Below are 15837 nucleotides of genomic sequence, written 5' to 3'. Positions count from 1 at the left end.
TTTTCGAAATCTCGCGACCCCCTAAAATTTTCAGGAGACACGCTAGAGGGTCCGAAACTCAGTTTTAGAAGCTTTGGTTTAATCTATATATCTTTTAATAAATTCGATTATGGTTTTTTTAATACTTATTTCGATAAATTTGGGCCGTTTGATACGATTGTGGAGCCACCTCCACTAACCCCTACATGCAAAAAATAAATGAACATTAACGAATTTTACAAAACGAGAAAATATGGATAATTTGGACAGTTTGCATATACACTGAGAATAGTGCTCTGAAAGTAACACATAGACATCGTACTGTACCGAACCAGTTTCGGCATATATTAAATTTGTAAATGTTCTTAGGGCCCCACTAATCTGTTGAATATGTCATTTTTGGCAAAAAAGGCCCCACTGGAGATCTGAACACTGACATCGCTAGTTAAAATCGTGGTTTTCATTTTTCTTTTAACATTTTTTTGTTCATCAAAAAAAATATTTTCAATTTGGGTGCCCCCCTTGCCCGTGGTGCCCTAGGGCGACCGCCCCTCTTGCCACCTCCTAGCTACGCCACTGGCTGTACCGCTTTCTTTAAGAAAAAAAATTTTAATTGACCTTCGGATACTATTATTAATGTAAAAATATGTACTAGCTGTAAGTTTTCTATAAATAATAAAATGAAATTAGCATAATTTTGTCATGAACGTTCCAGAACTACCTCGTGGTTATCGCATGCAAATGGAATAAAGAGAAGAAATTATCTTTGTCCTCACTCACCTATAACATTGACAAGAGCTAACCCCTCGCATAGGTAGTACCGGTACGCCCACCAGTTGTGGTAGCGCAGGTTCTCCCACAGGTAGTCCAGGATCAGTTTCTTCTTCGTCTTCTTCTCTATCTCCGTGCACACGCCCACGTCGAGGTCCATCATGAGCGCTCGTATCTTGCCGCCTTCCCATGACTTCCACAGCCATCGCGGCGCGTAGAACAACATCGCCTGGAACAAGTTACATTTGATATTAGTTAAGGTATCATTTCCCTCCCAGGTACAGTAACAGAAGTCACTAATACCAATCGAGAGGAAATAGAGTTCTCTCTTACAACAAGAATTGTGCTAATCGTGTTTCTAATGACTGCCAAAGCCAAAGTTGTTGACCCTATGGAGTTTCCGCCCAAGTGTTTTAGGTTTGACGGCCTCCTAATCCGTTGGAATAATTAATTTAATGACTGAGGTTGCTAAGGGAGAATTTGAGCTGACTATTAATGGTTAGGATAAATGTCTTAGTCGCTTCGTCACTTAAAACTCGATGACGTTGTAAATGCCAACGTGCCATTTCAGCCGTTATTAAAAATACAACAATGAAATTCATAGCAAGTACCAGCATTCAGCCAGTGATCTGCGATGGTAATGTTGTTAATAATTGCAGATTGTAAGCTTATTATATGTCTTTGTCGAGTTTTCTTTAATAAAAATGTCGATTTTACCGCGCGGTGCTTCTTATACACGTTTACGAACAACTAGCGCCATCTGTCGAATTCGTCCGAAACAACAGAGTTCCGATAAATATTTTATAAGTTATGTACAGAAAACTGTAAAATCTGAATGAAACAGACAGTCTTCTGATCCTATCAGTGAGAATTTTGAATTGTCGAATATCACACAATTCAAGAAATCGTTTTCAGTGATTTGACCGCTCTTTGAACTGTTTTTGGCCTATTAAATGTCATTTCTTTTTATGTTTGGTTCAAGTACAAAGAAGAGTAAATAAATAAATAATAAAAAAAAGCTTTGGATTTTATTCCCCCACGATAATTTTCTCCAACAATTTTTACCAGTTCCTGTATTAGATATTCTTATTGGTCGTTTAACTTCATTACTAAAGGTCGCATCGTTCCTGGAAAGCCTTGGATCTCTTTCTATTATTATGAGGCTCATCACAACCCGAACAGAGCCCGCCCATCGGATTTGAGATCACCCTCTCGGTCTCTTTCCCTTAACTTTTCATACGACTACCAGCTTCTCTAGACTCTGGTTGCCTCCGAGCAATGTGGCTGAAGTAACCCAGAATCCGCTGGTAGCCGATGGTAGCAGCACAGAACTATTAGTTCTTTTTTATTAGATATTTAATTTACATAGTTATAAGAATTAATAAACACGCTTATGGGAATTGACTGGTTTTCACCCAGTTTCGAGTTTTTATGGTTCTGTTTCTTAAAGACGCTTTTTAATTAGAACATGAAATCTACCAGAGTTTACAGCGCTGCATTTTTGCTGTTTTAAATTTAGCCTCATAATATTTTTGTAATTCTGGTACTTGGCGACAACCTTAATAAAAATACACGAGAAAATTATTTTTCTTAGTTATGGTTGAATGTATATTTTTATAAAGATTAATAAAAAACAATTGTGTATAACAACCAAGCAGTAAAGTCGTGTTCTAAATAAAAACGTTCCAAATTATAAAACATGTATGTATTTTGTCTTTGCCTGCGATTTCAATATGTGTGCCATCCAAATATCTGCAATGCAAAATAGACTTAAAGCTGTAGTGATAAGGCAACTAATGTAACAACCGCAGATTTGCCAATAAATTCATCGGGCTAGACGGCGCTATACGGTATCGGATAAAGTGTACGGAGGACTATTGAGGTTTTCATCGGATGCGTTTGAATTCGTATATTTATTTTGGGACCGCAATGTTTTGCTGGCTGTACAAATTTCCCGAGTGATATCTCTATTAAAAGTAAAACCTTGCTGAGACGTTAGATGGCGTTAGTTGTTTCTTTAAAATAAAAATTTTAGACGAAGCATGTAAAAAATAATATTATACTTATTGATATAATGTTTATTAAATAATAAAGTACACAATTTAAGATGCTTTATTTTTAAAAAAGGTCATCCGATTGTCGATGTAATATACAGTAAAAATTACTTTGACTGTTGTATGTATATATCCATATGCCATCTCATAACTACTTTCTTTCAAAGGCAAAAGGAAGTCGCTTTGTTGGCGGTCACTAAAAATGTATAGGAGATTCCCTACAGACCATTTGTGTTAACTTTTTTGTTAGTTTCGGAAATTATTTCATTAGTAAAGTGTGTCTGGTAAATTCGTATTTTTTGTCCAGAGAAGTTTCGCGAAATATGCATCAGACTTCTAAAGAATGCACTTGAAAAGTCCATGTCATACTTTCGTCTTCTTGATAGAGTCGACCGCTACCAATTCGTAGTCTTTCTCTTGTGAAGCAGTTGTGATTTCACAAGTAAGAAAAAATTTTGACTTTTTTCTTATTTTATCTGTGGAACTTTAATTACAGTTCGTAATACGTTCAGATTCAAAATCACACAAACAAACTCGACTAAGAAACTTGGAGGCAGTTGACCTTTTGCGAGACATCAAGTGTGTAGGCGGCCTTAGATGTGATGTCGTCATCGCAATCATGACAAAAACCTTTAAAAATAAACACGAATTCGTTAATTAAGGTGTGAATAAGTAACATAAACGTTGGTAGTTATATATACCATCTACACAGAGAAAAAAGGAATGTATGTCTGTAATTGGAATGTCCGTTTGTGACATTAAAATAACTGCAAAGTTTTAAAATTATATATTTAAAAAAAATTCTGTGTCTGTTTCTTCAGGCTAATCTCTGAAATGGGTGGAGCAATTTCGACGAGACATACTAGCAGGCAACTGGCGTATGGTATATAGGTAGGTAGCATTTGCATGTAGTAAAAAGCGTTTATTTTTATGTTAAAAACAGATACTCCAATATTATTTATTTGCACAGATTATATTACTAATAACATAAAGTAGATCTGTAAGCTTTAGATTGGTAAATATATAACATATTTACTGTCAATTAATGAATGATGCACCCTATCTACGAATCAATGGTTTTAGAAATATTAAATCACGTAAATATAATGTAGTAAAAAAACCGTATTTAAAATAGGGTTTCCTACATATAAAAAAGGATTTATTGTTTACTGTCTGTCCCTATAGACTGTACTGAAGTCATTGGCCTGTCACATTCCAATAAAAAAATAAATTAATGTAATATATTTCAAGTTGACCACTCATCTCCTTTTTCCTTTTTTCAGCCAATAGATGCCCACTGCAAGGCATATGCATCCCCTAAAGATAGCGACGACGAACCGTCACAGTGATCACTGAAGGGTCTATTTCGAAACGTTCTTTATATCTGTCAATAATACCATATAAGTGTTTTAATATCAACATTTGTTTAATAAAGTAGATTGCTATAAACCTTTTTGGTGTTTTATTTATTTTATATTCTGAAATTGGTATAATATATGTAATTTCAAATTTAAGCTGTTATAATTTATACTAATGAACATCACTTCAATCAGCAATGTTAATAAAACTGAGACGCGCACCAGGTCCAGATAAGTAAAGTCCCTATGAAATAATGTTTTGTCGAGAAATTGGGATGAAATTACATGTTATGTTCCAGAAGGATGAGGCGTCTACCGTTGAAGACCATCATAGACTTTCCAATTTCAGAATTCAAAAAGAATAAACCACCAAAAGTATATAGCAATGATAATTAAATTTTATGATCTATAATAAAATAAATGATTGTTAAATCAAAGTCACTAAAACGTCTTGCACCAGCACATACTGCGTAAATGTAAATACTCGATGACTAAAGTCATAGATAAATCGTTCACGCGAGCGCTTTCCCATCTGAGGCAGCCGCGCGAACTCACCTGTGAAGATAAACGCACGGAGCCGGGACTTCCCCGCCGACACACTTAAGTGCTTTTCACTTCGCATCGCGTATTTTAATGCAATACCATATTGTATCTACATAGGCGTGAGCATATCTGTAACCATTATATTTTATTTCTACATGCTAAATAATTCCGTGATATAAAATAAACTATATACTCGTATAAAAGGTACAAATAAACTATTGCACCTATCTAAAACCGCATGAGTTGAATTAGAAGCGAAATAATTTTAATGTATAATTTAAATTTAAATGAATTGTAATCTCTTATGAAACGCATTCCAAAAGCTAACTATACCTGCTTATGTATGTGAGACGACACAGTACATAACTTTGCGATATAAAAATAATTTCTTTAGTTAATTAATCTATCAATAAGTCATTAAAGCCACCACAATTTTTATTAAAGATTATTATAGATTCATAGAGAATAGTGGTGGTCTAGCGGCAGAAAACTTAGATTTGCGATCGTAGGTAGCGGGTTTGATTCCCGTCTTAAATATAATTCAAACTTTGTGCATTCATTTTCTAGATTGCAACTGCTCATAAATAAGGTTACAGATGATGGGTAGCAGCGTGCTCTGCGGACCATAATACCACACTGCGATCGCCAACTAGCCTGCCAAGCGTGGCGATTATGGTTTATCGCATATATATCTTTGGAGGAGGCTTAAACCTTGCAGGGGGCGTCTATAGGCCGAAATTCAAACTAAACTACGAATTGTACTTACAGACATTGTACTGCCAACGCAGTTTATACTGGCTGTCGCATTTCAATATAAAAAAAATAAAGAAATATTGTCATATATGTTATACATGTTTAAAATGGACACACCATTTTAAACTGGTAAAATGGGAATAGGTGTGAAAGTTATAAAGATTTCAGATCACAAATTAGCTGTAAATTAACTTCTTTAAACTTTAACATCTTTAATCTATACAGAGAGAAAGTTTACGAAATATATCCAACATGAAAGGATATTTGGTATTATTAGCATTACGCGCAGTCTTTTTAAATTGTCTTTCAAGTTAGTATTTTTTCGTGACAGTGAACAGTGCTGACCCAAGTCGAATCTGCTATCTACGATCGGATGTCGCACACCTTTAAAACTAACTATTGCTTGCTACGGTTATATGCCCTTCATCTTTTCAGCCAATGGACGCCCACTGCAAGGCATAGTTCTCCATCATATATATATGTATATATATATACTTTAATATTACTTAATTTCATTCTCTACCCCGTGAACCGGAATGAGATAAGTAATGTTGTAATTTTGTTGGTTTTCCTCACCAACACCCGCGCACCGAAATATTTCCCTTCGGATACAATCGCTTATTGCGGTAATGCGACATTAGCAATATCGGCGCACGTGTTTATAATTGTCGGTTAATATTACGTGTAGTTACGCACTGTACGTCGAGGTCACATCACGCCGTGACTCAGTTGGCACGGGCCGCTACCAGTGACCGAGTGGTCCAAGTCATAAGCATTAAGAGAGTGTAAACATTTCCTAATTAATTGTTAATACATCTCTATAATTATCATTGTCGGTCATGTGCTGCTCGATCGAGCTTGACTAATTCGTCAGTTTACCTAATGGTTCTTGGTCGCAATTCAAGAATCTTTCGGCCCAAACGTCAATTACAAAATATTATTACATATTAAAACATCTCTATAAAACTACTTAATTGCGATGCGTCGTCTATTATCTGATGTAGCAACATATTCAATACTTAAAAGCCCTCTTTGAGTATGAACTAGCGTATTCTAAGCATAATGTAGCAACATTATAAAACTTAAAAACCCTCTTTAAGTGTGAACCTCCTCTAGCGTATTCTAAACATCCCTGTCTTTTACCTTGTTTACTGGAAATATCATCTTCCCATCTTTCTGGCCGATAAACTATTCTTTTGCCAATTGGACCTTTTCACTTCATTGACAGCAATGTCAACCTTTTATTTTTACAATACGTGCCCAGCTCATCGCCACTTTGATTTTAGCACCAGGATGAGAGGGTTGTAAACGTTGATTATGCGTCTTGCGTTAGAGATGAACATACTCGAGTCCCCAAAAATTCAGATTCCGGTTTAGAATTACTTAACTCTCACTTGATTGTACCCCTTACTTGTTGCCGTTTTAGGCCTCATTATTTTAGGACTAGCACTAACAAAGTAATACTAATGCACTATTGTTTGACCTAGTTATAACCTAAAATTATAGTAATTGATTGTAAATACAAAATTAAACAATTTTGTAATCAGGTTTAAGGAAATGGGTGTAATGAATTAGTATAACAACATAATTGTAAAACAAAGTGGGGCGAATACGATGGCGGGCCAGGAAGATTATCGTTACCATATCCGCTTGCGCTTATGAGTTGTTTGCTGTTACCGCGGGCGTGCGTCCCGTTTTACAGCGGGACTCGTGACTTTCTCAGGGTTAGGCGGAGTGAGTTATCGCTTAGTAATAATTGAAAAGCTGGATCGGAGCTAGTTCATTGGCTCTGGACGCAATGCGGGGAGAGTGCTAAGAAGGAATATTTAGAACAAGCACTCGATCTAAGACTACTGCTCTGGAATATGTGTTCTAATATTTAAAATGTGTTCTATATTCAAATCATCAAATCTAAATAACACAACTTACTGTCTAACAGTACAGACTACACTGGCCAGTCTTGTAGAATGAATTTAGTAGGGTTGAAGGTATGTACATATAGTTTTAAAATATTAATACTAATTATTCTTGTATGCATATAATCTATTTCTTTGTTCTTATTAAGCCTTGTTAGTAATTTATTACTTTTTTTGTCAGTAATAAAGTCCTGATGTGCGTAAAAAACAATAAAAAATACGTAATAAGAAGTAACTTTATTTTTAATTATTTGTTTTTACCTAGGTCTTTCACAGCTTACGGGATCGTACATAACAAACTATAAACATTCATAGATAAAATACACCAATTACGAGAGTAATTGGTGTATTTTATCTATAATGTTTATGTTGTATATATATGTAAAAATCAAACGCCTGAAGCATCGATTTATTAATCGATGTTGTGTAATTAAAAATCGCCGCAGAAAGTTAGTATATTCAAAATAACAACTTATTTATTTACTTATACATTGAATTCATATGTGGATGTGCGTGCACATGCATATATGTATACGTGCATGTGTATATGAGTATATGTTTATATGTATCATGTATTAGGTCCCTATCCTGTACGTGCTGTAGAGTTTATTGAGTAACTTTTTTCTATGTAGGATTATGATCCTTTTGCACGTACTCACAATGTATGTAATAATGCTAAAGACGGAAACTTGTAATGACATTTTGTTGTATAAGTCGCCTGTTAAAATGTAACTAGTTTTCAAGTTTCCTAAACGTGTAAATATAAAAATATTTCTTTTTTATTAATATAAGGAATTGAATATGATCGGAAATGTCTGCCCTTTCATCTCTTGAAGACTAATGGAAGAGAAAAATTTATCACTGGCTGCACACGATGTTACTAATGTCAATTTCTTTTTTTTTTTAGATATCTGGCGCGAAAATTTTTAATCACTTCAAACGTCACACGGGAATCGAGTATTGCAATTTCAATGTTTTGTCTAGTTCGAGTTGTCAATGTCATGTGAAATGATTTGTAAAGATTTATACCTCGGAGAAAAAGTTACCGATGAATTGTTTACCGTTTTGTTTATTACAATACTATGTTTTATTGGTGGTATATTACATTTATTAATTTTGTTATCTAGATAGGATCATTGTTACCAAATGTGTACATCATGAAACATTCTTACATCAGAAGAGTTCAATTTGATAAAAAATAAAATCTAATTGAATTTACCCTATAAGGCATACTTTGACTTAAAAATACGAAGGTTGTAATGGCGCCATGATCTGAAAAGAGCTTACAATAAACTCAGACTTTAGATCACTTTTACAACATCTTTAACACAGTTGTTAAAGCAATTCATTCTTAATATCTAATAAAGTTAGTTTAGTCCTTCACAATATAAATTTAAAGTTTTCATATTATACAATTCTTAAATTTATTACGAGATAATTTAGTCACATTACATAGGTGTGTATTTTAATAACTTACACAGTTGTCCAAAAACATATACAAATTTTATAAAGACTAGAGAAATGTAAGTCTGACTTCGAGGAAGAAATCACTATTCGAATTCAACTACGATAGGCAGCGTTCGAAACATCTTATTGTCCAAAATACTGTAATGTTTGAAGACTAAGTTCTTTGACCAATGTGTTTGGTCAGTGATCACTTGCAGTTCCGAGACGTGGTCGCTTACGACTAACCACATAACAAGACTCAAGCTCACCCAACGGCTGTCCATTATAATCTAAGTTTCGCAGGGAGATCAAATCAGAAATGGTTCGCAGAAGAACCAAGATCATCGACTCAGCTTGAAGAATTGCTCATCTGAAGTGGCAGCGGACGAGGCTCATTGCCCCCGAACCCCCCCACTAGGTGTACCGACATAATCAAAGTCGCGGGACGTCGCTAAAGGATGATAAAGGAGCGCACGACCAATCAACGTGGCGAGACGGCTTCGGTAACGAGGATGTTTTTCCCGGACGCCGTCTCAGCCTACCGCGTGCTCCGCAGCATCGAGGTGGACGCGGTCTCGGCCCAGCTCTTCACGGGGCACGGGGGGTTCTCTGAGTACCTTCATAGGTTTAAGCTCAAGGAGGACCCCTCGTGCTTCTGTGAACCGGGCGTGGACCAGACCGTGATCCACCTTGTGGCCCGGTGTCCCGCATTCGGGGGACTCCGGTTCGGCTTCGAGTGCCGGTCTGGGGTTCAAATCAGGGAGGAGTCAATAGCCTCCCTGATAGGCGAAAGTGTAACTAGGAACGAATTCCTCAAGTATTGCAAAACAATAATAACACAAGCAATACAAAAAAACAAAACTAGGTAAAAGAAAACAAAAAAGACTGAAGTAAAATAAATAATAACTATAAGTAAACAACTGTGATAACATACCTAGTAAATAAGATTTGTAAAACAAAATAAGAGGATGAAAGAAAGAAGAGTAGAGTAAAAGGGCATAAAAGAAAAGAAATATAACATGATAGAGAGAAAAGAATAAAAGATAATAAGATGAATGACAGATGATTATGGAAATAAAAAACTTTGTGAAAAAATATTTGTAAAAAAAGGTCCCTGTCCTAAAAATCAGATAGGGGTACGAGAGGCCCCCAATAGCGGGGGTCATATAAAAAAAAAAAAAAAAAAAATCAACGTGGCGATCTTTAGTTAAGGCGTATACCTTGATGTGGTTTCTATAATAATATAAGACGTCTAACGTCTGAAAAGAAGAAGGGTAAGGTATAACAAGGTAAGGTATCTATCTTGATTTAAATCGATTCACAGAAATCTGTGTAGCATAGTTATGACTGTAACATGTAACAGCAGTTGAAAGTTTTGTTCGACCTGTGCCTTTCGAGTGTGAAAGAAAAAGTTTTTTCGCGCCAATATTTCCCGCTATAATAATTCTCGAGTTCTTGAATTCGGCGAGCGACGGACCCGGTGTTGTATGCTTAATGATCTTGCATTTCATATTTATGAATGCGACAAGTGGAGAATATTATTCTTGTCTATTTTCGATGACATTATGATTTGAATGTTACCTTTGACATTTTTTTTATCTGTGCACCTGTCATGAAGACATAAAAATGTTTATTGATAAAACTACTTAGTGTCAAAGTTTTAAAGGGACTTATAGAAAGTTGTAAAGAGCTTTAAAGCCTTTAAATTATTTCTAATCACCCTTTATAAAGTGATCATATATGTTGCAACATTTTTATAGTGAAATGTTAAAGGCTAATAATTTCTGTCAATGTGCAAGTTTAAATAGTAAACACTAATTAATTTTAATGCAAAATAATCCGAAAACGCTTTTTTTATTTTATTATCATTACGTTATTATGTCTGATTACTATTGATTTTCTGATAGTGTGTACCATATATTATTTTTTTAATGGAATCAGGCATTACCTTGCGGAAGTCCATCCTAAGTAAGAAAAGGACCAATATTTAGCCACTTCCGCATATGCAGTGGTAGTCGTGCAACAAAGTGCACCGCCCGCCAGCCCGCTGATAAATGCGTATGCGGCAAACAATTACACAACTGCCACCGCCAAATCACTCAACACGTGTTTCACCCCTCCACGGGACATCCTCAGGAGTTATGTTACACCGATTAGTGCCAAACTCTGTGTTTGTCCGGAAGTGGCTAAATATTGGTCCTTTTCTTACATATATTAATTGACAACAAAGTAACTTTATTCACTCATTTAAAGTTTTTACAACAATAACCAATGGAGCTTTATAATACACACAAGAAATAAAAAAAAAGTTAAAATGTGAGTACAGTAATAGCCGAGGGAATAAGGACTCTGTCCAAGGATACTGTGTCATGGGTTCCATTTACAGCAGGCGCTCTTTGTTTTAATTAATTATCACCACCTTTGCTAATAGTCAGAAATAATCGTAACAAACCCTGCGTACCCCATTAGATATACAACATCCACCACTACGCATGGATCCTTCGTAGAGGATTGTTATCTTTCGTCGCAGTGAAAATTACGTATATACAAATAAATATGTATATTTATTTCACTATGTATAGTGATTAGAAATAAGTTTAAAAGATTTATAAAAGATTGTATGTCGGGAATCAAACCCGCGAACTATGCAAATCTGTCTCCTCTACCTCTGAGCTTTCACTGCTCAGTACTGTCACTACAGTATGTAAGAGTAAACATCACATTACTGACAATTAAAATCATCTGATTATTTAGCGAGTACACGTGTAAACTAAATACATAATTAGTTATAAGAAAGACTACTATACTTATTATTTTATTATAATATTGCTTTGCGTTCAAGTACAGATGTCCTTATTACGTATATATAACTGGCATTTTAGAATCAAATTTTTTAGCTTAACGTGAACTTTAAACTAGTACGGAAGATAAAAAGGTTAATACTCTCCATTAAATTAAATAATTATCTATAGGTATCATTATGTATCCACTATAATTGTTCATTAGAACTATGAAAGCTAAATTGAATATATAAATTAAATAATTTTACAACAGAGAATTATATGTCTATTTTCGTAAACAAACGTCAGATTCCATCTCGGTGAGAATAAAAAACTTCCTGTTGGTAAATACATCAAGAGACTGCTCGATGCGCGCGCAATATAGCAAAGATATGAATGCATTTAAGCGATTAGGGAAATTGGAGCGAACGCCCGGGCACTGCCCGGTGAGGAGTCGACTCCAGAAACTGGCATGTTTGAACGCAGCCAGTGGTGGAGCGAGTTAAAAAAACATGGCAACAAACATTTTTAAAATTGTCAATTTTTTTAAAGAAAAGAGTTCAAATTTAGAATGTATTATAGCTAGCTGTATAGAAAATGAACCATAAAGTTAAAAGTAAAATTTAAAGTAGCAGTGGTTAGACCACATAAAGCACAGAACAGTTAGCTGCTGGGACTTAAATGTTTTGGAGTGAATATCACAGATGACATTGTAAAAGTCACCGGAAAACGTTGGAAGCAGGCTGCTTCCAAACGATTTTTTTGGAAATCTTTGAGGAAGGCCTATGTTCAGCTATGGACCTTATCGCTAAATGAAGAATACAGTTACATCATTTCTAGAAAAGAAGTGACAACGTAACCAATAATGTCACTTGAGATACTGTGTCGACTATCTGTTAAAGATGAATTAGTAGAGAAATAGAGTAAAAGAGAAATCCATATTTTGATATCATGGTTGTAAGAAAAGGACCAATATTTAGCCACTTCCGCACATGCTGATGCATGCTAAATATTGGTCCTTTTCTTACTTAGGATGGACTTCCGCAAGGTAACGCCTGATTCTTTTAAATATCATGGTTGTTTTTCTTCTTTCCAGCTAATAAACACCCACTGCAAGGTATAAGCCTCTCTCAAAAATTTAAAAGGCATGAGCGGTTTTGCGCTGTTAACATTCAGAGATAAATGATACTCGAGTTTTAAAACATTGAGAATGCTATGTAAGTAATAAGAATATATGTTTAAAATGTAGATAGATGATATATATTAAAATATAATAAACTACTGGTCCGTATATATTTGTTCCATTGTTCAACTTGCCGGTCGAGTAGACGGGACCGCAAGTCGCGTGTAAACGGAGCACCGCTGGATAATATTAGCCGCGTTGAGAAACGAGTGCACGCGCATATTGTTGTAAGGTGTTTGGTGCAGAGCATCGGTTTATTGCAGCACTCGAGCGCTGCGCGGCGTAAATATAAATAAGCCGTTGTGTTGTTACGCGGGTGTGCGGGTATCCGTAGTAATGTACTAATTAGATAGCTTGCAGCGTCAAGTGCTGCGCTGTAACATAGAGCTGGGTAGAGGACGCCCAGAGCCGTCACGTATTTCTTGAATTTGCGACAAAAATAATCGAAAGTGCCATCAAAGAAAATAAAAGCAGTCAATAACAAAATTTAAATGTCAAAAGACAATAGATATTACCTGGCGAAAGCAGTATAAGCCACTGTAAAATATAAAATATATTAACATTGTATTGTAAACGTAAGTAAAGTAAATATAGAAAGTAACATAAATATAGAAATAAGTAATATCATATAAGCATAGACTAAGCAAAATACATTGTTAATAATATAAGAGATAACTAGTATTGTACAAATAACAATAGATATTATATAAGCGTAAAATAATTATAGATATATAAGAAAGTAACATAATGTATAACTTTAAGAATTCAATTGTAACAGAGCCGACGGAGGGGGTTTTAGTCAGTAAAAGTCTGACACTGCCTAGACCCTCCATTCCCAGGCGTCCATTAGAGGATTCCCCCCCCCCCCCCCCCCGTCTAGAAATTGTTATTTAGAAATATAAGCTCTGACTAAGTTAGGGGAAAATTTTGTAATATTAAATTAAATTAAAAAAAAACAGAGCTAGCCGAAACAGCTGAACAAAATAGATACAGGTCGATAGAAAAGAAATAGAAAAACACATAGAAAAAAATCTGTGATATTTGGTAATAATTAGCGAATTAAGAATGTAAATAACTATATATGTACTAAGTAAATAAATGCGATGTACTAGATCTGTGATATTTGAATAACGAGGCAAAGGGAGTGAGGCGATGAATGAAAGGTAATTAGTATGAAAGTTGTGCAATGAAATAAGAAGAAAGATAGATTATGTTAAGTATGTTAGAAGAGTAAAGAAATAAAAAAGAAAAGGAAGTTAAAAAATCATTAAAAGATAGAAATGTATTTGTCCTATAAATAAAATAGGGGAACGAGTGTAAAAAAACATAAAGCTGGAGAAAAAAATGTATTGCAAATACACATATATATATATATATATATATATACGCACACCTATATATATGTATGTATATGCATATGTATATATACAATGCAAGCTTACTGATTGACGGATAATCGACGAACATCAGACAAGCAGTGGACTCCTACAACAATGTTAATAAAACATAACTGAAAATGAAATCATATTAAAACCTTGCGTTACATCTTTATATATGTTTATCATAATCATCATCATCATTTCAACCATGGGATGTCCTCTGGTAGACGTGGGCCTCCCCCATCATTTTCAATAGGACCTATTAGAAGAGGGCTTTAGTCATCAGCAGTATTTTAAAACTCCAGTGGTCTATTTTCCGGATGATTCTCTTTAATTGGCATGGTAAAATTACTATATCTGCTATTGTCTCTGCTTTGTAACGCAGCTCTCGTGGAATAGCTTGTCGTGCTGGACCAATATAGCAAGCTCTGGTGGTTAGATGATCTAATAGCTCCATTGATGATGTTATTGAAAGCCCAAACTTTACTTTTCCCTTCTATTGTCATATGACATATTGACTGATGCTAGTGATACTCGTATATGAGCTGAGGCAACCGAAATACCTTTGACCTGAATATTTCCGTTGATGCGTATAAAATTAGTTGGTCTTTATGTTTTTTATATTAACAATCTTAATTAAGCACATTACTTTGCATAGTCTTTATACAACAAAACCTTTGTTCTAATAACTTATCTACTATCGATGTTTATTTTTACAAACATTTGTTTCAGCCTGTAAACACTGTTTATGTTTCCGTAATATCGTTTGCTATGAACCATTGGGTAATACTACTTTTATACGACTTCCAGGACTGATTTGTATAGTCATACGTATGTAAAACTTCGATAGGTGAACATTCTTCTTTACTAGTATGCACGTCATTGGCGTTGACGGAACGAGATGAAGTTGTAGAATTCACATTCATTTTTTGACGGATAATTGGCAAGCACACACATAAAACAGATCTGATATGTGAATTTAAGGTAAACCTATATGGATAGTTGAATTTATTATGAATAATTATTAATTTTAAGCTAAAACATATTGCATTTGATGTGATGGATGATGTGCTGCTAGCTTGGTTAGGCTTTGTGCAGCTTCATCAATATTGACTCCACGAAAACAGGAGGTCCTTGGGCGAAAAATTTACCCTGGCAGATCGTATCCCAGTTGAAAGAGGAACTTTACCATTTTCATCTTTGTTGAGCCCACGAAAACAGGAGTTCCTCGGGCGAAAAATTTACTCTGGCCGATCGTATCACAGTTGGAGGAGGGACTATATTCTAGAAGAGGGATTATACCCGTGTAGGTGTATAGTGTTGTGAGTGAAGGGTAGAGTTAGTTGTGCGAAGCGAGGAATACTCGGCGGTCGAGAGTGAAGCAGGTTACTTCCCCGCTACCTATGTCGTTGATACCTGTATGATGTGTGTTCGTGCATCGAGCCATCGAGGGGGCACGATGTGTGGACATATGTAAAATCCGTTATGAAATATTTAAACTAAATCCATATTGAGAGATTTTTTTAAATGTATGTAAATAAATGTGTACTAATAAAGTATAAATAATTAATAATAATTGAAGAAGCAAATTGTGATAAATTAGTAAAGTCGTCTGATATTGTCTTTAAATAAAAAAAATGTTTTAAATTAATGTCATAAATTATTTTAGTCATAA

At 35.0% G+C, this 15837-nt stretch overlaps 1 protein-coding gene across 3 annotated transcripts in view; it reads right to left on the bottom strand.

Moving 5' to 3' along the window:
* Positions 1 to 15837, bottom strand: part of shakB (shaking B) — a 92917-nt gene that overhangs the window by 7848 nt on the left and 69232 nt on the right. For all 3 annotated transcript variants that reach the window (XM_068772278.1, XM_068772277.1, XM_068772279.1), the window contains exon 3: positions 760 to 979. In XM_068772278.1, the coding sequence (XP_068628379.1) occupies positions 760 to 979 (220 nt within the window). The remainder of the gene's footprint in view (positions 1 to 759; positions 980 to 15837) is intronic.

This window comes from Battus philenor, unplaced genomic scaffold (assembly GCF_028537555.1).
Source record: "Battus philenor isolate CCGP_79_NKW_IND1 unplaced genomic scaffold, ilBatPhil1.0.hap1 SCAF_5, whole genome shotgun sequence".
Lineage (NCBI taxonomy): Eukaryota > Metazoa > Arthropoda > Insecta > Lepidoptera > Papilionidae > Battus > Battus philenor.
Note: the sequence above shows the minus strand (reverse complement) of the source record. Positions and strands in the feature narration are given on the sequence as shown.